Source organism: Sphaerodactylus townsendi, linkage group LG05, assembly GCF_021028975.2.
Source record: "Sphaerodactylus townsendi isolate TG3544 linkage group LG05, MPM_Stown_v2.3, whole genome shotgun sequence".
Classification (NCBI taxonomy): Eukaryota; Metazoa; Chordata; class Lepidosauria; order Squamata; family Sphaerodactylidae; genus Sphaerodactylus; species Sphaerodactylus townsendi.
This window is the reverse complement of record NC_059429.1, coordinates 72,784,510-72,811,812: the sequence shown is the minus strand read 5'-3', so window position 1 is coordinate 72,811,812 and position 27,303 is coordinate 72,784,510. Positions and strand designations below refer to the sequence as shown.

At 42.3% G+C, this 27,303-nt stretch overlaps 1 protein-coding gene across 8 annotated transcripts in view; it reads left to right on the top strand.

The window, feature by feature from the left end:
• MAST2 (microtubule associated serine/threonine kinase 2) overlaps positions 1-27,303 on the top strand; it is a 210,181-nt gene that overhangs the window by 114,504 nt on the left and 68,374 nt on the right. For 6 of the 8 annotated variants that reach the window (XM_048498669.1, XM_048498672.1, XM_048498671.1 and 3 more), the window contains 2 exons: positions 14,327-14,418; positions 23,990-24,065. In XM_048498669.1, the coding sequence (XP_048354626.1) occupies positions 14,327-14,418; positions 23,990-24,065 (168 nt within the window). Of the gene's footprint in view, positions 1-191; positions 301-14,326; positions 14,419-14,751; positions 14,771-23,989; positions 24,066-27,303 lie in introns of those variants that run through there. The other 2 variants (XM_048498675.1, XM_048498677.1) reach the window with 2 other exon arrangements.

Here is a 27,303-nt window from a genome sequence, read left to right as displayed (position 1 = left end):
GAAAGACAGGCATGGATGAGATCAATAGAAAGCAGAGACACTGAAAGCAATAGCAGCAGCTTGCCTGTCTACTTGTCTCACTTGCATTAATGGAACAGCCTGTAAGGTCTACAGAGAATTTGCGCTGGCTCTGTCACTGGGTTGGGTTTTTTTTTTTTTGTCTCTTATTTATTGCTAGTGGCTTGATTGTGTAGTATTTTCCTGGTAATGAAAGCATACAACGATCATGTCTGACTCCTTTTGGACAGTGCTATCCAATTTCTCTCTTCCAGAAACGAGCATGCTGAGGCGATCTAAGAGGTAATCAAAGATTTTTTTTTAAAAAAAATCTTAAAGGGTTTTCTTGTTCTATCTGTTTCTTGTGGTTGAAAATGTTACAGAGACCAAAGCTTATGGTTGAACGCATAGATAGTCAATAGCAGGCATAAAAAACACACAGTTGCTTAGAATTTTGTTTAGCAAAATGTAAGTCAATAACAGTCCCTCTTCCTCAAGAATGAGTGATGGGGGCTCGCAATGTAACTATATGATAATTCTCAAATTAAGTTGATCAGCAGTCAGAACATCTGTCCTAAATTAAAGCTAACACAACTGATTTTAAAGTCTATGTTTCAAAATGACTTCTTTTTTACTTTGCAGTAGTATCTCAGATTGCAGCTGAACTCCAAGTTGTTAATTTATATATCTAGTAGCATTTTATATTCATAGATCCTTAAATATGTCACTTCAGTGAGTTAATTCATGCAGTTATCTTGCATTTCCTGTGTTTTTAAAGTTTAAAATTGCCAGTGTGAAGCAACAGAAAATGGTTGTTATGAATCTATGTCAATAGACTGTTAGGGTTATGAAATATATATATGATGTTAAAATGGAAGTGCTTCTACCCTTGTTTGAGAGAGAAGCAAAACAATACCGTGGCAAGTACCACCACATTTTTATTAAACATGTATGAGATTACTATCTGTAGCTAATGTGCTTTTATTATAGCGATGAGATTAATCTGAATCCTGTGAATGTACATGACAAAGATCTGGAGATTTTTATACATGGTATTTTGTTTTTGTTCTTAATCACAGATGTATTCAGTGAGGTGTGAGGATACAGTGTATGTATTGTAATATTATGACATCATTTGTAATAGCAGCGTCCCTTAAGTCTGAGGTAATCACAGTCTTTCTGTCTTCTGATTTAGGGACAATGCTGTTGTGAGCAAGATTTCATAAATATCTTTCTCTTCAGGCTAAATTATTCTACATGTTATACAGTAATTGTTTACACTTATTTGTGTGCGACTGAATTGTCTGTGAGATTGTGATACCTTCAGGTTAGCAGCAGGGATGTCCTTTTCTGACCCACGCTGTTGCATAAAGGTCATAAATTGCTTCCCCTTCTGTCAGTTTTTAGTGTGTGCAGTCCATATAGGCTCTAGCTGTGAAGTAAGAAGGGTGTTTGAGCTGGTGGACAAATGGACTTCAACCAGGTTTAGATTACATTGACACAGTGGCTGAGGATTTTGGAATGTATGCTAGGAAGAACCCAGTAATGCTTTGAATTGTAAAATGTATCAAATCTTCAAAAAAAATATGCTAAGGTCAGACTGTTGCAGCTATGAAAATATGTTTACATGCTTGGATCTCTGCTGGGGCCTTTAAAATTGTTTTACAGTTTCCAGTCTCAATTCTTGGAGTCAGCAAAACATGGATTATAGACTGGGTCTTCCCAATAACCACTATTTATAATATGGTTTCAAATGGACGGTCTCTCAGGAGGCGTTCAAATCTGCTCTTGAAGGTTGGAAGTTTTAATGAAATACTTAAAGAAGGACTCTGCATGGATTGGTCTGACCATTTGCACCATGTTTATAGATGAAGGAGCCTAGAAGTGAATGATACATAGTTGCCATCACTATGTATTTCAGTTGTTGGATGTTTTTTAGCTAACAGCTGCTTCCTGTCAATTTGAATTCTGACAGAAGCCTGTCTCATCAACGCAATCTAAGTGATGCATTTTAGTGCAGAAACTGTCTTAGATATCAAATAACTTTCAGTGTGTTGTGAGACAGATTTTGCCAATGATATTGTTTCCTGTAATGCTTTTGGCATAGTGCCATGTTTTATATTAGCGTTTAATGAGGGTTCAAAAGCCTAAAGAGATTTAGGACTTCATCTTTGCAAACTACTGGGTTTTCTGACATCTAGAACAGGGGTCTGCAACCAGTGGCTCCAGAGCCGCATGCGGCTCTTTCAGCCTTATACTGCGGCTCCACGTGGCCTGGAGGTCAGAGGGTAGCATGGGTGTGTCCTGCCAGAGCAGCTGCCATCCTCCTTCTGCTATCCCCGCAGCCGCCATCCCCCTCTGCCCCACGGCGACTGCCTGCTCCATTGGGCAGAGGGGGTTTCCCTGCCCAGAGCCTCCGCCTCCCAGCGCTGGGAGGAAAGGTGAGTGGAGGGGCTGCACCGGAGGTGGCTCCGTAGATCTTTGGGACTGTGGAAAACGGGTCCAAATGGCTCTTTGGGTGGTAAAGGTTGCTGACCCCTGATCTAGATAGTGAATATGCATTTTGTTATAGGGTCAATATTGAAAGTATGATCCTGCAAGGAGCCTTTTCAGGCAGTTTCTTTGTGTGAGAACTACTTTTCTTAAAGCTAAGCCCTGATCTAATGGACAGATTTATTTTCCTAGTGGTAAACTGCAGTGTTTTATTACCAGAAAAGCTATCTCCCCCCACAGCTTAACTTGTCATTTACAGTTTGGTGTGTACTGTGTGTGTTTAGGGGTGCCTGTGTCATCAAGTGTTCACCACTGATGCATGCTCTCTCTTTATACCTGTGTAGTTAGTACAGAATTCTACAGCTCAATCCTTGGATGCTGGCACAACACCACTATACCTGGTCAGTCTTCTGTAAATCATTCATTGGAATAAAACAGTTTCAACAAGAAGCTGAGCACGTAGCAGCTGCAGTGAAGACAACAGCAAAATAGAATGAAGGACTAGAACTCACATTTCAGGCATGGCAGTACAGTCTTGAAGCCGTGTAGCCAACTGGGTACACAGTAAAAGGACATTTTGGACTCCTTCATTGGCCCTGGATTAGAGCCAGCTAGGAAAGACTGTCGAGAAAGACATAGTATTGTGAAACACACATGCTTAGCATTCATGAGGTCCCAGATCAATACTGCATGTAGTTACCTTGGATGAGGCAATATTCATTTAGTTATTTTTGCTTAACCTGTTCCTATATAGCCATCTCTGCTGCATTCATTAGATTGATTATTACTGTCTTCTGTGGTTCATCTCAGCAATATTCATCCTCTGTCTTCGCTCCCCATCATGCAGTCTTCATGGTTTATTATACGCCAGCAGTGACCATGGGCCTTGTGAACTCTGAAGGGCCTGTCCTTACCTTTTGTTATAGTACTGCTCTTTTGGCAGTGAAGGACCTGGTCATTCTCCTTACAGTGTATATCTTAGACTGAAGATAGCTAAGACAGGTAACAACCAGGAATGAGGATTGTCCCCTGCCTTTTAAATTCCATTGGAACAGGCATCTGTGAAACATTAAAGATGGCTAGTGAAATCGTGAGCAGCATAAGAAATGAAGTTCTGAAAGAAAGTCAGATAAATGGGGATTACTATTAGCAAACTACTGTGCCTTGGAAAATTGCACTGATAGATTACAATCCCTATCACTGTACGCCCATGAAAGGTGCAATGGTGCAAGAGCCATTGAACAAGCAGGAAGGTTAGCATATAACAGCAACTAAATACATATTGGTTGCTGGTGGTGGTTATGTTATAGGCTCCACAAATGGGCTGCCACTACTCAGTGAATGAGGGTTATCCTGCCTTCTATTCCTTTTGGAGAAATGCCTGCCAAGAGCCAAAAGAAAGACAAGTAAAGTAACGAGTAATGTTTTGCTGTAGCAGCAGACAGCATGTGGGCCCAAGCAGTCAGTATACATGTGCTGTAAATGACAGATCTGAGAAGGTGGCATCACTTAGGTGCACTTCCAGTTCCTGTATCTCCCCCTTGGGGATATTACCACGGTTTAGGATTCACCTAGTGTGGTAGATTGTGTAGCCGTGTAGTGGTGCTTACCTCGGTAATATCTAGGTTAGATTATTGCTGTGCACTGTCTGTGAGCCTGCCTTTGAAAGCTGTTCAAAAACTACGATTGGCACAGAAAGCTTCAGCTGGAATGAGCTGGAGTGCATCATAGGGACCATATTGCTCAAGTTCTTTTGCATTTACATTGACTCCCAAATTTCTTCTGGGCCCAATTGTATACATTGTATATGGTTTGAGGCCAGCATATGTAAAGGACAGTCTTCTCCAATATGAACCTACTTGTCCACTCCAGTCATCTTTGGAAGCCCTGCTTCCATATAAGGCTAGATGGGTAGCTTCACAGAAAGGACCTTCTCTGTTGTGGTGCAGAAACTTTTGGAACTCCCTCTTCAAGGATATTAATCTGTCTTCCTGTATTATTGTCCTCTGCAAGTAGGAGGTGTTCTTGTTTCATTTGGCATTCCTGTTATTGTCCCCCTCCCTGGTTGTATTTTGATGTGTGTTTGTGTGCGCATCTGCTTTATTGAATTAAGTATTTTAGCTATACTTTATTTTAAATGCTACAGTAAGATCTTGGATATTTTAGTGTTTTGATATTCACTGCCTTGGAGATCCTTATGGATTGCTTTTTTATCTTTGATTTTAGCTGGTGATGTTTTAACTATTATTGTAAGCTGCTTTGAATCAAAAGAAAAGACAGGGTATAAATATTTAAATAAATAAATAAAATATTTGGCTGGACAGGTGGCAGAGAAATGTTTTGAGTAAATAAATTTTGAATGTACTACCCTTGCATACCCTGTTGAAGGAGTAGATGATCCTGTTAAGTGTTTGTGTCCTGAAGTGAATTACCTGTTTGGGTTTTGAGCAAAACAGTGATAGAATTAAGCTGCAACAATGCTTTTCTTCTCCTTGACTATTTGTGCAAAGTGCTCATTTTTTATCTACAATGCTTTTTCTCTGAGTTTCCAGCACCAAAGCCCATAGTCTAGAGCAGGGGTCCTCAAACTTTTAAAACAGGGGGCCAGTTCGCTGTCCCTCAGACCGTTGGAGGGCCGGACTATAAAAAAAACCCTATGAACAAATCCTGCAGCGGCTCGGCTTTCTTCAGGTCCGACGGGGCCGGATGCCCAGGGCCACCTGAGCAGCCATGATCCCCCTCCCCACCCAGACAGCCTCCTTCCTCCGCCTCGCCCAATCGACTCCCCCGCCTGGCCGGCCAGCCGGCACAAGGCCTCACCGCCTGCTGCCTCCTCTTCCTCCTCTGGGCGTTCACTCCCCAGCTCAGGCGGCGGCCCCCTGACTGCAACGGTGGCTCATTCCTCTGTGGCCACCGGGCCGATGAAGCGGGCGGGTGGAGAGGGGCACGGAAAGTGAGCTGGGACGGCCGCGCGCAGGGCCCGGCCCCACTCTTTTGCCTGCCTCTCTCACTGAGTTGCAGCCGGCAAAGAAAGGGAGGAGAGGAAAGGGGAGGGGAGGGGGGCAGAACGGGGCTCTCCCGGGGTGGGAGAGGAACGAAAGGGAGAGAGCGAAAGGGGAGATCTGCTTCTACCCAGCGGGCCGGATAAATGTTTTCCGGGGGCTGCATTTGGCTCGCGGGCCGTAGTTTGGGGACCCCTGGTCTAGAGAGAGAGATAGCGCTAGTCTGTGCTCCTTGTTATCTAGATCAAGAGCATCCAACCTTGACTGCTTTTGGAATGTTGAGGACAGGTAGAGTGCATCATTACAGAATGGTTGCTATGGGGATTAAGACCAATCATAAAATGTTGAGAGATTCCAAGCCATATATTGTCATATGATGGGGAGATAACTTTTTCATAAAAGGGTATTTCCTGTAGATTCACAGGTAATGTCTCTTGAACTATTCTAAAGCACCTCCTGTTCCTCTTAGAGTGAGGAAAATCAGAATGGGTTCTTCACTTTGAGGAAGAAAGAAATGAGCAACAAGAAACTGGGATGGATGCCACACTGGGCATCATTAATAAGAACATAAGAACATAAGAACAAGCCAGCTGGATCAGACCAAAGTCCATCTAGTCCAGCTCTCTGCTACTCGCAGTGGCCCACCAGGTGCCTTGGGGAGCTCACATGTAGGATGTGAACGCAATGGCCTTCTGCGGCTGTTGCTCCCGATCACCTGGTCTGTTAAGGCATTTGCAATCTCAGATCAAAGAGGATCAAGATTGGTAGCCATAAATCGACTTCTCCTCCATAAATCTGTCCAAGCCCCTTTTAAAGCTATAAAGGTTTGTGGCCATCACCACCTCCTGTGGCAGCATATTCCAAACACCAATCACACGTTGCGTGAAGAAGTGTTTCCTTTTATTAGTCCTAATTCTTCCCCCCAGCATTTTCAATGAATGCCCCCTGGTTCTAGTATTGTGAGAAAGAGAGAAAAATGTCTCTCTGTCAACATTTTCTACCCCATGCATAATTTTGTAGACTTCAATCATATCCCCCCTCAGCCGCCTCCTCTCCAAACTAAAGAGTCCCAAACGCTGCAGCCTCTCCTCATAGGGAAGGTGCTCCAGTCCCTCAATCATCCTTGTTGCCCTTCTCTGCACTTTTTCTATCTCCTCAATATCCTTTTTGAGATGCGGCGACCAGAACTGGACACAGTACTCCAAGTGCGGTCGCACCACTGCTTTATATAAGGGCATGACAATCTTTGCAGTTTTATTATCAATTCCTTTTCTAATGATCCCCAGCATAGAGTTTGCCTTTTTCACAGCTGCCATGCATTGAGTTGACATTCCCATGGAACTATCAACTAAGACGCCTAAATCCCTTTCCTGGTCTGGTGACTCACTGATAGTAATTCTGAACCCTGTAGTGTGCATAAGTGTAGTTTTGGATTTCTTGCCTCCCTATGTGCATCACTTCACGCAGCATTTTGCATATAATAAACTGTATTTCAAGGTATTTCCTTCTACAGCCCCACTCATTCCACCTCTATCTAAGGTCCGCTTGGGAGCTCTTTGCAATCCTTTTGTAGGTCTTTCCCTACCAATTTACATATAATTTGGTATCATCTGCAAACTTGGCCACCACGCTACCCCTCTCTACTTGCAGGTCATTTATGAATAGGTTAAAGAGCACTGGTCCCAAAACGGATCCATGGGGGGACTACTCCCGAAATCTCCACATTGTGAGAACTTCCTCATTTACACTCCTCCACTCTTTGTTTCCCATGTTTCTAAACCAGTTTTTAATCCATAGGAGGGATTCCCCTCTTATTCCTTCATTTGGTTGAGTTTTCTCAACAGTCTCTGGCAGGAGGAACTTTGTCAAAAGCCTTTTGGAAATCCAAGTAGACAATGTCCACCGGTTCACCCCTGTCCACATGTCTGTTTCATACACCCCTCAAAGAACTCTAGTAAGCTCTGTAAGACAGGATTTGCTCTCTGCAAAAGCTGCTACGCTGACTCTTTCTCAGCAGGTCTTGTTTTTTCTACATGTTTTATAATTTTATCTTTTAATGATAGATTCTACTAATTTACCAGGAACAGATGTCAAACTGACTGGCCTGTAATTTCCCGGGTCCCCCCCTAGATCCTTTCTTAAAGATTGGTGTGACATTGGCCATCTTCCAGTCTTCAGGGATGGAGCCTGATTGTGGGATAAGTTGCATATTAAAGTGAGAAGATCAGCAATTTCACGCTTGAGCTCTTTAAGAACTCTTGGGTGAATGCAATCTGGGCCAGGGGATTTGGTAACATTTAGTTTATCAATGGCTGCCAGAACTTCTTCCTTGTCTACCACTATCTTCGCTAGTTCCTCGGATTCGCCTCCTAAGAAGCTTGGTTCAGGTGCAGGAATGTTCCTCACCTCCTCTTGGGTGAAGACAGATGCAAAGAATTCATTCAGCTTCTCTGCAATCTCCCTGCCATCTTTTAGCACACCCTTTGTTCCTTCTTTGTCATCTAACTGGCTCTACCAGCTGGCTTCCTGCTTTTGATGTACTTGAAGAACTGTTTGTTGCTGGTCTTGATGTTCATAGCCATGCGTTCCTCATAATCCTTTTTTGCCTCCCTTACAGCTAACTTGCTTCTCTTTTGCCACCATTTGTGTTCCCTCTCATATTCTTCATCAATCTACATACAGGTGTCCTGAATGGGGTTCATTTAGTGCTATGATTTAGCCACTGTCCTAAGAACCAACCTGGCTATGTCAGTGTGGATTGGTGGAGTGGAGGGCTTTGTTTTTCACTCTCACTGAATAGAATAGGAACATTTATACTTAGCACTAGACAGGACAGAAGCTGACAGGCCCTTCTGGCTGCATCATGAGCTTGGGCAGTTCAGGAACTCTTTCTCCTTGGTGGTAGCAGGCCATCTGGTTGGGTTGTTCACTACTCCACTGTGAGTAGGCAGGAAAAGGCTCTTTGGTGACTTCCTGTCAGGTGCCTGTGGTGATGCTGCCCCAGTATCTTCCTACCTCGGTCAGAGTAGGCAGCACCATCGACAGGCTCCTGGCTGGATTTCAGCAATTCCCTTTTCTACTCTTCCCTTTGTGTTGTTTTGGACTCCCTGGTGTGGTGTGTGAGTGTTCACCCCCCGTCTCGTGTCTTTGTCGGCATTCCTTCCTCCCCTTTCGTTCCCGCCAAAAGCGCTGAGAGGAGGAGGAGCCATGGCTACAGTGCCATTTTCTCAGCAGCGGAAGTCTTTTTACTGCTCCACGGTAGAGAATACCAGGTCCAGATCATCGGCACGGATCAGCTACTCTCACACGTGCAGCCGCTGGGCTGAGATGGGAGAGTTTCATTCAGAGCTGCGCAACAGCTGCGGGGCTGGGCGGCGGGTTCCTTCACACTCCCCAGGCCCGCGTGTGGGAAGACGTGCGCGCTCTGAGGGCCCTTCGTCACACCGACGGGGAGGTTCGGGCCGCATCGGCCGTGATCATACGCGCCAGATGGAAGGTCACAACGAGGGTCCGGAGGGCTCACAGGGCAACACCCTGCCATTGCCGTCTGCGCTGCCTGAGACGTCTCTCGCCATCACTTTGGCTCCGGTCGAGACCTTTGTAGGGGCTGAGGAGACCCTGCCTCAGGTCAGTCAGGCGGGCGCCATGGCGGGGGAGGCTGCTCCCGGGACTGTGCTCCCTTCAGACTGGAGCGCATTTTCGCTTCAGCAATTGGTGTCCCTACTCCAGAACTCCATTGATCAGGCAGTTAACAGACAGCTACAGGCTCGCGCCTCCCCCCCCCCCACACACAGAGAAAGATCCGTCTCTAGATCACGCTCCAGGTCTCGGAGGAGAGATAGCCCTAGGCTAGCGCTCACTTATGATTCGGATGGGAGCGCCCTGAGCGAGGGGGAGGTGGACTTGGAGTCAGACCTCTTTTCTGAGAGAGAGACACAGGCAGTAGAACAGGCTGATCAGAGTCACAGATTAGTCAAAGTGGAACAGCTTCCCACTCTCCTAGCCAAAACTGTTGCAGCCTTGGAATTAAGGGACTCTGAGGAAGCAGTAGACCCCAATGCCCCAGCTACTTCTAAGCACATCAAGGGCTGTCCTAAGGGGATTTCTTCTATCTTTCCCGCGGAAGATGAAGCCACCCAGTTCTTTCCCTTACCAGAGTCCTTTGTCCGCAAGTTCAGAGTGAGCCGCACCTGCTTCCAACACGGGCTTTCCCCCAGTTTACAAGAAACTTTACCTAGCCCCTGATTACTTCCTTAGGATGGTCAGGACCCCCCTTGTTGACGGCCCTCTATCCTCCCTTCATTCCGGTGGTCTAGTCTCATGGGACGGAGAGGGTAATGTCAAAGACCCCATTGACCGCAAGGCGGAGCACAATCTCTGCAAGGTGCATGAGGGTGCCGCCATGGCAGCAAAAATTCTTGCCCCTTCAGCCACTGTTTCCAGAGCCATCATCATTTGGCTTCAGCGCCTTCTCAGCATCATCCCACCCGAATGTCAGGGAATAAGGGAGGGAGTTGAGAGGGTGATTATGGCAACCTCCTTTGTAGCCAATGCCACACTCGATTCCTTATTAGTCGCCTCCCGCATCATGGCTTTGGCTTTTGTGTAACGTAGACTGCTTTGGTTAAAACCGTGGCAGGCGGACACCCTATCCAAAACGGTTGTGGCCAGTTTTGATTTTGAAGGAGGGACCCTCTTTTAGTCTGAATTAGATAAGATCCTTGTAGAAACTCTCTGTGCAATATTTAAATCACAGGCTTTGTTGGACCATCATTTAATTACAAAGTCATAACTTAAAACATTATCTGCAACATGATGCTGTGATTAGATAATCCTGATCCCCCTGGCAACTGTATTTGAAGCCATAGTCCTTTGAAACCAAGTACCTTCACATTGTGCCATTGTGGGGTTTAGTTTCTATCAAGGTATATTGGATTTAAATAAACTTGGTATAATTTGTGATTTAAATCACTTGCCAGGATCTATTTTATCATATGTTTCTTACATACATTCTCATGATGTTCACTTTAAGTAACCAAGCCTTTCATTTCATTGTTGTACTGTTAGCATTTTGCACACATACTTCTCTCACTCACAGCTAGAATACCTTCATTAAACTAGTTCCAAACTGTGACTGGAATATGGTGCTTAAATGCTTTCACTTTTGTTTCTATAACCTGACCCTTTCCTTCTCATTGTCTGGATCTATTCTAACACTATCTATTCATTAAACTTCTTGAAATTTTGGTCTTTTGGAGATAGAAAAGGGATTGACTTTGTGTACTCTAATGTGCAGAGACAGTAGGATTAAGGGTTTGTTTATTTTTCTGTATACTTTTGGTTTATTTCAAAACGTTTTTGCAGTTATAAACATTTATCTTTGGAATGCAGACTCCCACTGATTAACCTAAATAACTTGTACCTCATATCATTGGTCCCAAGTCCATGAGCTAGTGTTGGGGATTGTATCTAGGTGATCGAGATGCATTCCTACCTACCGTAACTGTAACTGCTTAACACTACAAATCAATGCTGCTAAAAGATATATGTAACCAGCCTGCTATATGTTACCACTGACATTTGGGACATACTTTTTTAAAATCTTTACTTTATGGCTTCACATGCTTTGTAGATAACTAGGCTTTCCCCTGACACCCTGATCCCATGGGAACCGGATTCACATCTGTTATCTCGTGGGGGCTAGAAGCCAGGTGGCTTTCTCTTACTATCTGCCAGTGACCTTGGGGTGCCTCAGTTCCGGGGCTGTTTTTCTTCCTGACTTGGGAATTCAGGAGGGGGGATCTGTAGGGAATAGAGGGGACAGCAAAAGTCAGGTTTGTCAGAACTGGTTTTGCCAAGCTTTGGTGCTCTGATGCTTATCAATAAATTCTGCTTGATCAGAGTCTGTTTATTGGCTTAAAGTTTGAGACTTAACAGCTAGTGAAATTCTTTTTCAAAACTCTGCTTAAATTTAAATATATAATCTCATTATATATAATTTCATGCTACAAAATTAGAATTTATAACATATTCTGTGATGAGGTGTCTGTGTAACTGAAGTAGATCTTGTTCCTAATGTTTTGCCCGCATCTATGGCTGGCATCTTCAGAGGTGTATTACAGAGAGAAGTGTGTTATACACACAGCTCAGAAAGCCCACAACAATCATTTGAGTCTGGCCATGAAAGCCTTCAACAATACATATCTTTTAGATAGTTTTTCTTAAATATGTTTAATAAAAGGATTTTTTTCATAAAAATCATCACTCTGGCTGTAGATATGATTAATAATACTCAGGGTTCATTGAGAAACTTTACATGAGTAAGCAGTGGAATAGTATCATAGTACAATTTGTCAGGGTTTTAACAGGGTTGTTCTGGTGCAGTCAGAGCATTTGTCTGGCTCATTGTGTGAGGTAGTATTGCTTTGCTTCTGCTGTCATTAATTGCCTGCCATAGTGACTTGTTTTTTTTTCCAATTGCCTTGTAACTAATTCCTGGAAGCTGTATTGGAGAGAAAAACATGACACTCTTTAGAAGCCGGAATCTGCACTGTATTTTTCATTTGAAGAATTATGTTATTGAAGCGACCACAGAAGTGTAACACCCTACCATACCCCTTTTATGAAATGTACTGATAATATAGCTTCCAATTTCCTGCTCTCCAGAACCAGATAATATTCATATGAAATCTTCAGATATAAAATTTTTCAAACATTGTGATATATGCCTCAAGGGCTTCTTCTTCTGTAATATGCTGAATGCTTCTGTGGGGGCAAACTCATTACTCAGAGAAGTGATATTTCCCTCAACCTGATGGTATGAAAATGCATTTAAGTAGAGGACAGAAAGATGTCTAGTACCAGTTTCTCCCCTTTGCTGTAGTGAAAGAGATTGCCCTAATGTGAAACTATTTCCACTGTCAGATTAAGTATGCTGAATAATTTAGTTTGGTATAAAAACTAGTGATCTTATTGATAAGGGCTCTTTAGTTCTCATTAAGTCTCTGATTAACCTTGTCCTATCCTTGGACAAATGAGCAGACAAAAGAAATGTTTTTTTCTGAAGATGGCATGGATGAGGGAGCATTTAGTAATGCAAATCTTTTAATGCAATTGATCCCTTATTATCTGGGCACCCTGGGGCTTGACATTTGATTGGAGCAAAGGGTTACATTATATAATTAGGAGTAGGTAAAGTACAACATTTCTGGAATATAGAAGGGCCAATTGCAGTATTTTAACATAGGTAAATATAAAGACTGGTGGCAGCGTGCCACAAAGAAAGGAAATGGCATCCTCTCTTAATCTATTTTGCTGGATACTCTGGTGATCAGAAAAAAAAGTCTCTGTTGTAAAAAAAGAAGGGGAAAGAGATAGTTAATGAGAAGATGGGAGGTGAGGGGATATTTAAAATGCTGTAAATTGAATTAGCATTTCTAGTGTACTTGTACGCCACCCTGAGCCCTTCAGGGAGGGCGGGTTATAAATATAATAAATAAAATAAAATAAAAATAAATACTTGAATTATATTTGCATATTCTGGTTACTTAGGAGAGCAGAAAGGTGCACTTCAATACCTCCTTTTTTACCTGGCTTGATTCAAGTTACTGACTATCATGTATAAAGACCTTCATGGCTTTGGATGCTCTTATCTGCAGGACTGCCTATCCCTATTCCTTGCCACAACTGCTTCACTTATCTGAGCAGGGACTTCACATGTACCTCACTACAAATATATGAGATCAACTGTCCATAAATGTGTGTTTTCTGTTGTGGCCCCACCTTGTGGAATTACCTGCCTGAGAAGATCAAGAAGGCTCCCATACTTCCAGTTTTCTGCAAGCTACATAAAACAGAATTGTTTAGGAGGGCATTTTTATAAAGGCACATTACAATACAATGGTTTAAGAAAATGATTTAATAAGGCAACATGACTGAGAGCTACAGTACACTCCCAGTCTGGCCACAGGATGGATGCCCTGCAGGATTTGCTGGCCAGGCCTAACCAGGCAAGAAGTGTGTGTGTTGGGGGGGGGTGGGGCAATTTTCTGATCATGGTGGGATTAACAACCAGTTCAGCAGAACCGGCGCGAACCGGCTGAATCCCACCTCTGGATATGTGCCATGGTTTCAGTTCTGTGATTTTTAAAGACCCTGGCAAATACTCTCATGGCCTCCACGAGTCTTGGGATACTTTAGGAAAATCACAGGAGTCTATTTTAATACATTAATTCATAATGCATATTAATACAGGGACAGAGCCTTGTTTGCCTTTTACATATTTGGCAATGGATTTTGATGTGAAACTCAAATATAGTTAACTCATGTGATTTGAATAGGCCCTCTTATTTTGATGGACTCACTGATATTTTCTGGTATTTAGCTTGCATTAATATTTATACAATAAGTATATAGCACAATATCTTAACATTTGTGAATATTATTTTAATATTATTGAGGATTTAAAATTAATATTATATTCATCGTATCTAATATATACTTTAACTAGTTTTACTCTAGAGCCTCCATATATGAAACAAGACAATCGTACTATTTCTGTTTCTCAGTCCTTGATTTTTCCATAGCAGACCCATGAACAAGGCTACACAATGAGCCACAGTAGGTAGATGGGTGTAAAACTTTATAACTATGTAAATATAGGAACATGGTACCAATTTAGTTCACTGGTGTAGTCACCAAAAAATCCTGTATAATTTTATCCAGAGACCATTGTTATCTGATAAATCTTTAGTGTGAGCAATACAAACTTATGCTATAAATTCTTTTAAAAATACTTCTGCCCCTTCTTATTTGTCTGTTTACTTTTATTTCAGCTGTCGGACAAGTAATAGAAAAAGTTTGATTGTGACTTCTAGCACATCTCCAACACTTCCACGACCACATTCTCCACTTCATGGGCATTCAGGTAAAATGGTATTTGTAGTCTGTTTGCAAATAATTGTTTGTCAGAACTGCTGTTGTTTTCATTATACTGGGCATCTGCTTTTAAAATGTATTCACATGCATATCTCATGAATCTGTACAAGATCCATTTTTGAGCCAGTTTCTTCATACTATTTTGTTCCCCCCATCAATAATGTGAGGAGAGGGTCCTCTGCTTTCTTCTCCAGTCCCACCATAAAGGAATAGGGGAAGAGATGTCTACCACCTGCACCTACTTTTACATGTTTTATAAAATGAAGTTGAAAAGTTGAAAAAAAGTTCATGGGAAGGATCTTCTGGACCAGGATGCCTGTGGTGTTTTCCAAATACTGTTGGTAGGGATTTATGTTTACTCACATTTTCTTGTATGTATTCTTTGCATAATTGATAGAAGTTGTTATTAAATGTTCATTCATGTTTCATACAAGCGAAATAAAACACAATGGGGGGGGGGCATCAAGTCTAGTGTGTAAAATTACTTAATCTGTCTACATTTGTTGTATAATTGTAGAATATTATTTATTTAAACAAATATATGCTGGATCTCTTTTCCCTCTTGGGTCCTGAGACACTCAGGATATAGGCAGACGTATACATATTTTTAATAAATAATAAATATATATACAGGTGCAAAATCTGTTTTACGTACCAATTATTTGCTTTGATTCCTTTACTGAAGTATCACTGTTTGTTTGGTTGCTAATAGACACAGCAACAGTTTTTTCTATTATTAAAAGGAAGCTATGGCATTTGTTAAGTAAAGATAAAATACAATCAAGAGAGAAATGTGAATTGCTTTTAGGTAGCAAATTATTTGGGACTATTCCAAGAAGCTCCAGATATCTTGGGGTCAGCATGGTGTAGTAGTTAAGAGCAGTGGACTATAATCTGGTGAAACAGGTTTGTTTCCTCACGCTACACATGAAGCCTGCTGGATGTCCTTTGGTTAGTCATAGTTCTCTCAGAACTCTGTCAGCCCCACCTACTTCACATGGTATCTGTTCTGGGGAGAGGAAGGGAAGGGTTTGTAAGCCGCTTTGAGACTCCTTATGGTTGAGAAAAGTAGAGTATAAATCCAAACTGTTCTTCTTGAACATGTGGTCTGTAACACAACCTCAGGTGAATCAGGGCAGTACTGCTGCTACCACCATTACTTTTCTGTTTTGTGCTCACCAGTTCTCTTTCTCTTACATACACCAATTGCTAGCAGATTAGAAGAAGGGCAGATGGAAGGAGAGCTGCATTAGGAGTAAGCACGTTAAACTGTGAGGCTTACTTTCAAACACATGTGCAAAGGATCCAGCAGCTGGCTGCAAGTTGCTTTATCTTAAACATGGGACTTTGAGTTGCATGTTCATGCATCATTTCTTGATTGAATGTCTCATTTAGCACACAGCATGCAGTGACAGTGAACGGATTGTGCTCTTGCTTGTCTACTCCAGAATTGTTATCCAACCACTAATAGTCCCACAGTGGGACAGAGCAGCTGTCAGCAGCAAGTCTGTCACTTGGACAGGGTCCCAGTTGACGAAAGAGAGTATGTATATAAAAGAGACCTATGCAGGCCATCTAGTTGATCTACCTGCTATGCACAGGCTATTCGATGCTTGAGGATCCCTGACAAATAACTATACAGCCTCTACTTAAATACCTCCAGAGAGAAAAAGTTCCCCTCCCCCAATCTGGTTCTGTTATAATCATCTCTCTTACCATGCAGAAGCTCCTCCTATCATTTAATTCCCATTGTCTAGTCTTGTCCTCTCTAATGAGTATCGGCACATCTGTTGTTAGATTCTCCTCTAATTAGTAGCTTATGCTATGACGCCATGGAACAGAAGATTACATGTCAACTGCTTCTCAAATGATGTTGACAGCAGTTCAAATTTGAGATCTCTGTGAAGGTTGATACAGAAATCACCCATGTAATTCATTTTCTGAACATAAAAGGATGCCTCAGTATCAGCAGTTACTAATTTGTGTTCTAACATAATGAGAGATGTGTTGGTTCTTAATATTTACAAAGATTTGAGTGGACTAGGAGCTTTCACCATGTATCAATAAAGAATGTCTGCAGTGGAGAGATAAATTATGCTGAATTTGTTAGTCTTTTAAGAAATTCCCCCAATTAGGCAAGTGTGTGTAAGACACAGAAAAAATGGGGGACATCTCTGCTATACTTTATAAAATTGTCAAACAGGATGGTTCTTTTTCTGGAATTGGTGACCCAGACAGCCCCACTAATCTATTCTAAACCCTGGTGGTGTTTCCATCCTGCTGGGAAACTCCAGATGGTATAATAACTCTGCCAAGATATATGAATAGAATTTAAACACACTCTGCAAGCAGAGAATATTGTTGGCTTTCAATATCCTTAGTGAAATGCTACAATTCATTTTGTTCAAAATGTTCTTATTGCTAGTTAACAGTGTATCCCATTTATGCTCTTTAGACAGCAAAACTGAGAGAATGTTCAAAAGAAATTGGTAGCAATTCAGCTAGAGTGAACCACCTGCTCCTCTGATTTAAGAGCCTCTCATCTTATATGGCTGATATCCAAGCAGAGAAAATCCAAGCAAAGACTCCAAGGACCACAGCAGAGGGGCAGGGGCTTGGGCAGCCCCAGGGGGCACTTTATTTATTTTTATTATATTTCTACCTTGCCCATCCCAGCCGAAATTGGGCTCAGGGCAGCTTACAAGAGTTAAAACATAAAACATTAAAATCCAATATTAAATAAGTTAATTAAAAATTGCATATACTTATACATCTCAAGAAGGCTATTTACAGAGGGATCCTTGACCCCAAACCCAAGAAACTACACCACCCCACAATCCAATGTAATCCTTCTATTATAAACTTTATCCAGGCAGGGATGGTGGGAGGGGAGGTTTGCACAATAGAAATGCCACTTGGAAATATGGAGAACCCTAATAAGTTGGAAAGGTTGGATAACATGTTGAAGGCTTTCACAGCCGGATTCAACTGGTTGTTGTGGGTTTTACAGGCTGTGTGGCTGTGGTCTGGTAGATATTGTCCCTTATGTTTCGCCTGCATCTGTGGCTGGCATCTTCAGAGGTACACAGCCACACAGCCCGGAAAGCCCACAACAACCAGATGGATGACATATTTTAAATAAATAAATTCACTGAAATCCATGTTTTCCATAGAATAAGTGATATGTGGATTGAGATTCATAGGATTTGGAGGATTCATAGGTTACTTCTTTTGACATCCCTCTGTGTGAATATATACATACATACATATGTATATATACATACATACATATATGAAATATATGAATTATCCATCCATCCATCCATCCATCCATCCATCCATCCACCCATCCACCCATCCACCCATCCATCCATCCATCCATCCATCCATCCATCCATCCATCCATCCATCCATCCATCCATCCATCCATCCATCCATCCATCCATCCATCCATCCATCCATCCATCCATCCATCCATCCATCCATGCATGCAAAATTATTATTTCATTTTCCTATCCCGTCCAACCCCCGAAAGTGTGTGGAGAAATTGTCTTGTTTTAGCTTTCTCCCTGTTTGTTTGTAGCTGCTTTAATTAAGGTCACACCCCAGCTGTGAGATATTTCCTTAACGGTTAAAACTTCGACAATCCCTTTCAAGTATTTGCACCTGATAGCAATAATGACTTTGCACCAAACTGTCTGTGGCCGTTTCCGCATGACGACGATGGGGGTTGGGTCGGCGTATTCCATGCCGACACAACCCCCCTGGGACCGTTCGCACGAACAGTCCCAGAAACAGCCGGGATGACGGCGCCGCGGAGCGCTGTTGCCCGGCTGACCTGGTGTGTCTCTGACCGTCCGGCACGTCGCCGAGGCCTGGAGACACGCCCCCCGGTCCTGCCTGACTGCTCCGGCATCGCAGGGCAGGGGGGCGTGTCCCCAGGCCTCGGCGACGCGCCGGACGGCCAGAGACAAGGTAAGTGAAGGGTGGAAGGGGGGGAAGGGCGCCTTGGAGCCGCTGTGTCGTTGCGCAAGACGTGGCAGTGCTCTAAGCCTGCCGCCGCCCCAAAACCTCGCCTCCTGCTGGGTTTAGGTCGGAAAACGGCGGCTTAGAAGCAGCTGCACCCCCTGTGCGAATGGCTCCCTGGGGACGGCGTTTTTGCCGTCCCCAGGGCGCCATAATCCGCCCGTGCGGAAAGGGCCTTTGTTAATTGGTGTTAGAGTGTGATTGGTCTGCTTATGCCACCTGACCAGTAGTTTCTTTATAACTGTCCTTCAATATTCAAACGAACACTCTTCAACTCTCAACTTACCTTAACCTTTTTTCCTGCCTGCTATCTTAGACGTTTCAATGCTGTTAGGCTCTGCCAGCCAGTGCTTATCTGTATATGGTCTGTGGAATCATTTGGTCTGGCCCGTCGTTGCCCATTCCTCCCATGCCCGGAAATAAGCGCATTAAGAAGATAATGAGGAGGAGGAGGAGGAGGAGGAGGAGGAAGGGGGTGGGGCTTACATATTTCTCAGTCCCAACCCGCTGCCATCTTGTTTCAGCGCGACTTCACACTTGCTCCATCCGTCACATCCCCTTCCCCCTCAGAAATGCGCATCAGCTGGAGCTGGCATCGCAAGACCTTCTCCGGGGGCTGAGGCCACCAAAGCGCGGCAGGAGCCATGGATGCTAATTCTGCTGAACGAAGGCACAACGAGGGAGGGGGTCATGAGGAGAAGTGGCACTTTGGCTCTTCCATTCCCCTCCCTCCTTCTATTACTGCCATTCACTCTCTCTGGCTTGCCGTTGGTTAGAATTGGGTCTCACCAAGTGTTTTAATTGGTGGGTAATGGGGAATGCAGATCAGCGATGCTTTTGGCCAGTGATTGGGTGAACATCAGCAGCAGACCATGGAGAGGATAGAATGGAGCTGAAATGAATTACTGAGAAGCGGAGGGGGCGTGGCCTTTGGATAATTTTGTATGGCCCATGAATTATGTTATAAATATTGAAATGGCCCTTGGCAGAAAAATGGTTCACCACCACTGCTTTAGATGATTCAGCCTCTGGTTTGATCAGGGGAGAGGATGGTGTGGAGGAGCTTTCTTTCCTGTTTTGCTTCTGTTTCATTTAAAAAAATCCACTCCTGAGTTGCTTTTATCCCCCTTGGAAAAATGTGGAGTATAAGTTTTTCCCCAGCGCAGTAAAAGCAGCAAGAAAATGGTATGGAAGGCAAGGGATAAAATTTGCCCCTCTTTTCATGCTACCAAACAATCCTGGAAGTTAGTTTGCTAAAATAAACATTGTGGGGAAGGGCAAGAGGGGGGAATGTAAGATTGAATCCTGACCTTTGCCATAGCAGCTTTTGATGGACTCCCACATTTTCTTTAATCAGGGAAACCACACTCTGACCAGGCTCTTGAGGTTTTTCCCGCCTTTTCTCTTCAGGAACTGAGGCGGTATTCTGGCTAATGGATATCAACATTGGGTTATATCAGGTTTGGTACATTTCCTTCAGGATCTTCACTGAGCCCTCTATTTTAGATAGAAAATCCTAAAATAAACATAAAACACTCTCTTGAAGAAAATAAAAGCAAAACCTAATACTGCAGATTCACTTTTGGGATTCTTCTTAATAAATAATCTAACCAGTTTGTGTATTATTTGCTTAAACTAGAATCATACACTGACTGCCTCTACTTTCCTTAGAGTTATGTTTTGTCACAGCAAAGGCAGATAGTTCTTTACTTCAGGAATGTCAAACTCCAAAAACCTTTCACATGGTTCTCTACAAGGAAATATCCTACCTCTCGCAGTGTCATGATATTTTTTACCCAATCAAAGTGCAGGCTTGCCTCAACAAATCAGGTGGTTTCCTAAGCCTTTTTGCCTCTCTCTGATTGTAAACAATAATGGCTCCTGACAGACCTATATTTATTAAAATACATTGTTTCCATACTGAGTGCATAGCTCCTTAAATCCTGAAACAAACTTCAGATATAAAGAAAAGTGAGTTTCATGTGAGGATGGAAGTCTGCACAGTAGATTCCTCCTCCCCACCCCTGAAGTGTATTAAATGTATACTGTATTGTTCGTATCATGGGTAAATTCTTTATTTTAAAGAAGAACTTAATTGCCTTTCATCATTTCTTTGCAAATTCATTGATCCCTGTTTCTGACATGTACGTTTTGTGCATTATTTAAACATTCATATTTTTTGTCATCAGATCAGACTAAAGGCAACCCTGTAAGGTTTTCAAGGCAAGAGACCTTCAGAAGTGGTTTGCCATGGTCTGCCTTCCATCCAAATATTTACCTGGGTCGACCCTGCTTAGCTTCTGAGATCTGATGAGATCAGGCTAGCCTGGGCTATCCAGGTCAGGGCAAACATTCATTACTGTCTTTGATTCTGAGGTGCTGTACTACAATGATTAAATTTTCCTTTTCTTCCCTGTATTTAGTAATCAACTCTGACAAGTACAGTAGGACTACTAACATTTTATTTTAAGCCAAGAAATGTCTCACCTAGGATCTAATTAAAGTTCCAGTCTGAGAAGAAATGTCCCACACAAACTCTGAAAAGCTGTTATAGAATCAGAGCTTGGTCTCTACCACATTATATGCTCAGCTACAATGTTTTACACCTCCAATGTGTTTGATTTCAAAGCCTGTGGAAACATCTTGCAATCTCAATTTCAGTCAGTCAATCAAACCTTTATTGGCATGACAAAAATAAACTAGACATGAATATCAAAAGAACTACAACCAGAAGGAAAAATATAGTCCAGTATTCCCATTCATTTCGGAGCGAATCTTAACAACATTGGCCTCGATGCGGGCCAGGGCTTTTTCGGCCTTGGCCCCTACTTGGTAGAACAGCCTCCCAAAGGAGATCAAGATACTGTGGGATCTTATGGAGTTCTGCAGGGCATTAAAAATGGAGATGTTTCACCAAGTATTTCGCTGAAGCTTGACTTAATGTTACCATCTGTTCCCTATGGTTGTGTACCACATCTCTGCAAGTGGACTGCTCCAGAGTTGTTGTTCTACATTCATGAATTTCAATTAGACTCTAATTTTAATTGAATTTTAATTGAATTTATCTAAACTTTTGTTAGTGAAATTAGTTACTATATTTGATTTTAAATATATGGGTTTCTCGCCTTTAAGTCAGTTCTATTGTATTATTTATTCCTATTGTAAATTGCCCCGAGCCAGTTTGGGAGTGGCAATTAAAATTTTTGATAAATAAACTAAAATAAATAAAACATGATATAGGAATTTAGCTACTGATTCTGTTATAGCAGCAATGTTATTCAGTAGAAAAATTATTTGCTGTTGGTAAGAAAGACCCTTTTGTCCCACAACGGGGACAATAACTTTGTCCTAATTGCATTATAAAAAGGGCAATAAAGTAATATATGACTAACAAAACCTACAGATTTAAGATTGCATGCACATAATCTTTGTTGATAAGGAATTTTTAGATGTTTCCCCACTGTTATTGCTGAAGGTAACACATGACACTTATTAAGTGAAATGGATCATTGAAGGCTAGGTAAAGTGAGATGGTAAAAGTACTTAGTACCTCTTTCTATGTGGAGTGGAATACCCAGAAAGAGGGGAGAACAAGATCTAGCAGCTTTCTCTATTAGATGTTGATGTTTCTGGCCAAATAACCTCCTTTTTAAAGTTTGAAAAATCTCCGCTGAAAGTATGGCCAAAGTGTCCAAAGAGAAACCCAGTGTGGAGATTTTATGTACCATAAGCTCCCACCAATCAGAAGATTTCAGATTGGCTAGGGATTTATAAATCAAGCTCGTATCCTCAGAACTGAAACAGAGCCAGACCTTAAAAGTTGCAAGCCATGCTCTTGTTTTTAGGAGATGTTGACTGGTTTCCAAGTAGAGAACTGCATGGGGCATGGAATGAAATAAACCTAATATCTTATGCAGGAAGCAAGGCAATCTCAGTTTTAAACATGTATATTCCTAGTACAGTACAATCAGCTCTTCTTGGACAATGTAAATAGGGTTCTGGGGGCTGTAAAACCCACCATGTGCCTCTTAGATCCGTGCTCATCCTGGCTGGTGATGGCTGGTGGGAATGCAATGCGAGCCCCTCTTAGGGAATATCAGTCTTTCTATGAGTTTAGGGATTTTCCCTGAGGAGCTGAAAGAAGCCATGGGGACACTGTTCTTGAAAAAAACCAGCATGGATTCTCGAGACCCTGTACATGTCAGTTACTCCCCCCCCCCTCCCAGTATCAAATCTTTCATTCCTTAGTAAGGTAATTGAGAAAGCAGTCATGGAGCAGCAGGGTTCTTGGATAAGACCATGACCTTAGATCCCATCCAGTCCAACTTCCGTGCTGGCCATGAGGTGGAAATGGCTCTGACTGCCCTGATAGATGACCTCTGAAGATACCTGGACTGAAGCAGGTCAGCATAGCTGATTCTACTGGATCCATCAGCAGCGTTTGACCTAGTCCAGTGGTGGCGAACCTATGGCACTCCAGATGTTCATGAACTACAATTCCCATCATCCCCTCCCAGCATGGCCAATTGACCATGCTGGCAGGGGCTGATGGGAATTGTAGTCCATAAACATCTGGAGTGCCATAGGTTCGCCACCACGGACCTAGTCAATTATAACATCCTGGCTAAATGTTCAAGTGCTTGTACTTATGTACAAAGCCCTTAACCGTCTGGGGCCTGCATATGTTATGGACTGTCTCTCCCAGAGAGCCTTGAGATCGAGATGTTGTGATTTACAGGTGACCCTTACTCCCAGAGAAGTGCAGTTAACCTTAACCAGGACCAGGGCTTTTTCAGCCCTAGTCCCAGCCTGATGGAGGGTTGATCCACCAGGCTTATGGTTGAGGCAGCCGTGGTACCATCTAACTTGTCAAGACAAAACATAGAATAAAATAGCTATGGGATCTTAAGGAAATTACTAGTATGGGATTCCAGGTTATGTTTGACGAAATACAATTTTATTTCAGATATGTCCTTTAGCTTAAAGGTTTCAAGAAATAATTTATAATCTATAAAACAATCTGAGGTAGCAACTTCTGCCAAGGTGACTTTTACTTCACATCAATGCACTTTCTCAATCCTTACAATGTAATAGGATTCGGGTCTATTTCTAGTCTGTCAAGTGTTTCTATCTGTTTCTTTGGGCAGTTCTACACTTTGTATAACACTAGTCTGTTAACATCACCAAGCTTTTCTCGCTATATGTTTAGCATAAACAGTCTCTCTCTCTCTCATTTTGGCACTGAGTGACACTCACTCTCTGTTCAGCACAGACTCTTCACAGTCACTCTTCAGTGACAACCAATCACCTCACTCTCTCATTCCTGTTCACCACCCTACCCTCTACAACTCACCTCTCATTTTAAAGAAATACACACACAACATTTTAAAGCTACAAAGTTCCTCTGATGTTGACCAAAAATGAATACAAGTTAGCTAGTCACTAGCTCATGCAGTGGCATCATTAAACATGCTAACAGAAAATCCTGATTATAAATACTGCACATGTTGATATTTTTATCCTTTTTCAAACAGGTGGAAGTCCATTGGACAGTCCCAGAAATTTCTCCCCAAATGCGCCTTCTCACTTTTCCTTTGTTCCTGCCCGTAGGTATGTTTGCATATTTTTATTCTGATTAGTGTATGAATGCCACGATGAATCCTTCACATTTTTAATGTTTTAAGGTGATTTGGACTTGGAGTACATGACTGACTTAGTAATTCTGAAGGAATCTTGTGCCCATTGTTCAGAATTTATGACATTGTAAACAAACAAATGTACTTGATTTTGTCATAGACTGGCCCTCAAGAACCAACAGACAATCCAGACATAGTGATTCAGCGGGTGCAGTTGTTTAATGAATACACAAGGCTAGGAACAGAGACAGTGACCTGCAAACTGAAACACAACATTGCTGCCACAAGATAGCTCAGCTGCAACCTCTCTTTTATAGCCAGCCTTCCATTTCTTAGGGCAATAACCTCTTGCAGCTGGCTTACTTTAGTCTGGCTCCTGTAAGGACTTAGCATCTAAGTCAACTCACCCCATGACTGCTAACCTACTTCTGCTGTAACCTAGCATGCAGACTCCTCATGCGTTGCTCCTGGGGCGTAGGTGATGGGGCTGGCAGGGTCCCTTCTGGCTCATTGTGAAGAGCCTGAAGAGTCTCAGAGGTAGACCCTGATTGGGGAATCTCAGAGCTTGGACCTGGCTGTGGATGCCTGCCTGCCTGCTCTGCCTGAGCCTCTGGACCTGGTCCTACAGGGACCGTGGCTGGTCAGGCTCTGCATTTACAGGCGGTGCCTGGGGATCCGGAACCAAAACTGTCCCCTCCACTCCATCTGAGGCTTTCTCCCAAGGATCCCTACTTAGACCAGGCTGAGCCATAACAGATTTAGCCACCTGTTTGTGCTTGCTTATTTTTAAGCACGTAGATATTCGATTACTGTACCTTCGTCTGGAAGTATAAAACAAAAAAAATGCAGAAACTGAATTTTAAGTTTGCTCTCTCTTGTGCTCACATGGGGAATGGTGGTGGGCAGGGAAGATTAATATATTGATGACAGAGTTTGGACTGTTTTGGGGTACCCAAACACATTCATGTAGCCTGTCCAGAGCATAAGTACCGTAGGGGACTTGCTCCTGTGAGAGTTAATCAGCCACATCCACCAAACCAAAGAATGTAATAAGCTACTTTGCTCTCTTCTCAATGCTACATACCTAAAACTATTCTGTTCTGAAATGCAGATGTCAGGGTGTCTGCATGGTGCATCTGTTTGCCCTGGTCAAGAAAACATCCACTGTCTTGTTCACATTCTTTTCCTTGCATTCTCTATCCTTTTTGACAACTTTATGTTCTTCTACTCATGTTGCTTCAGTAGTGTGTACACTGCTGTAAGGCATATGGAATTATACAGTATTCCACAGTATTGGCAACAAAAACCCATGAAGGTTAACTATACATTGTTCAGGATGGTGCAAGAGATGCCTGAAGGAACTTATGCTTTCTGTGTTTGGTTTCATCAAGTAGATTTAATAAGAAGTTGGACTAGTGAATAGTTTACACTTGCCCTTAGTGACCAGTCAAAATGTTTATTTATATAATTGATTAGTGTATTATAGTATTTCAAAACTCTAACCATTTCATTGAGCCCCTGCTGTGCTGACATGTTTATGTAATCAACAGACAAAAAAATAAGTAGTGGTGTTTTACCAGAAACTTTAGCAGAAATTTTGTTTAGTTTTGTTTCCTTAGTTTAGCAGAAATTGAATTCTACAGTACCTCTGCTAATGAGAGTATTTTACTGTGAGTCATCCACAGTCTTGTGAGTCATGGATGGCCGCAGATGCTGGCTGGAACTACATGTTAATCAAATTTATTTCTTATTTTCAATCAGTTGTTCTCCAAGGTGGTTTATAGTAGATTAAAATGCAGGAAACCAGACTTTAGCTGGAACTGGCTGATCCCAATCCAAGGCTTTTATTGGCATCTGGGCAATAAAGTACAGTGGAACCTTGGTAATCGTTGCCTTCGGTTTTCGCTGGTTTCGGTTTTCGCCGGTTGCCCCCGGCTGTTTTTTTGCCTCGGTTTTTGTTGCGTGCCTCCGTTTTCAACTATGCCGTTTGCGTAAATTGATGCTTTTTGCGTAAATTTGCTACTCTGTTTGCGTAGTGCATACGCAAATGGCGTAGCTTCAGTTTTTGCTGGTTTCGGTTTTCGCCGAGCGTCGCTGGACCGATTACTGGTGAAAATCGAGGTTCTACTATAATATATAATATATAAACATTTAAAATATGCAGATATTTGAAATAAATAAAAGACATCATACAATACAACATTGCATGGAGTTGGAAAGAAAAAAGTTAATACAATTGTGAGAAGGTCCAGAGAAAAATTAGCACTCTTCCTTGGGAAGATGGAGCTTAATAATTTCTGAAATTTATATACACTCCTGCATTTCTAAGATGAATTGTCCCCTAGGAAGTCAGGTTGAGCTGGAGAAAACTTTGAGTCTCTGTCTTAGAATGGGTATATACTTCACTCGAATTTCATTGCAGAATGGGCAATAGAAGAAAGTGTGCTGTACAGTTTTGTGGCAGCCCAGCTTACAGGAGCATTGTACATAAGCAACATTTTGGAATGTTCCTTAGAGGAGAGCAGATGGCAAGGCATTGAATGTGGCCAGGGAAAAGGTCCCTTGATGGTTTGGATTTTGAAGAAAATAATGAAAATCAGCCATTTAACTCAAGTTTAATTGGAATCCCCAAGCCCAATGGAGTACAGTTTTTAAAAGCCACAGTGCAAATTTTTGATAGAGTCACATCATATAATTTAAAAAGAAATCAGATATAGCATGTATTTCCAGCCACTGTAAAGGCTATTTTTAGAGGAGGTAGAAACAGAGGTGAAATTGCCTAAGAAGGCATCCAGGGCAAGCTCAGTGGCTCACTCTTCCCCCAGACGCCACATGAAGTTGGGGAGTGAGGTGTACCTGTTCCTCACTGGGCTCAGATGTGTCAAGTAACAGTTAATCTTACTAAATTAAATAATTTTATTAAATAGTGATTAAAAAGGTTAATCCAGGTTAATCTTGAGTTGATCGGGACTCAGATTACAAACTCTAATAGCTTTCTGTGTTTTTAGGAGTTGCTTCTAGTGGAAGTCAGTGGTTTGAATCTTATCAGGACTTCTACAAGATCTCACTCAACTCCCCACTTCACTTCAGCTCTAATCCCAATTGGCTTTTGTCCATGTGAGCCCCATAATCCTTTGCATAGTGTTTCCAGTGGTCATTTTCTGTCTTTCACTTGCAGAAAAACTTGTACTGTTCTCTCCCCCTCCCCTATC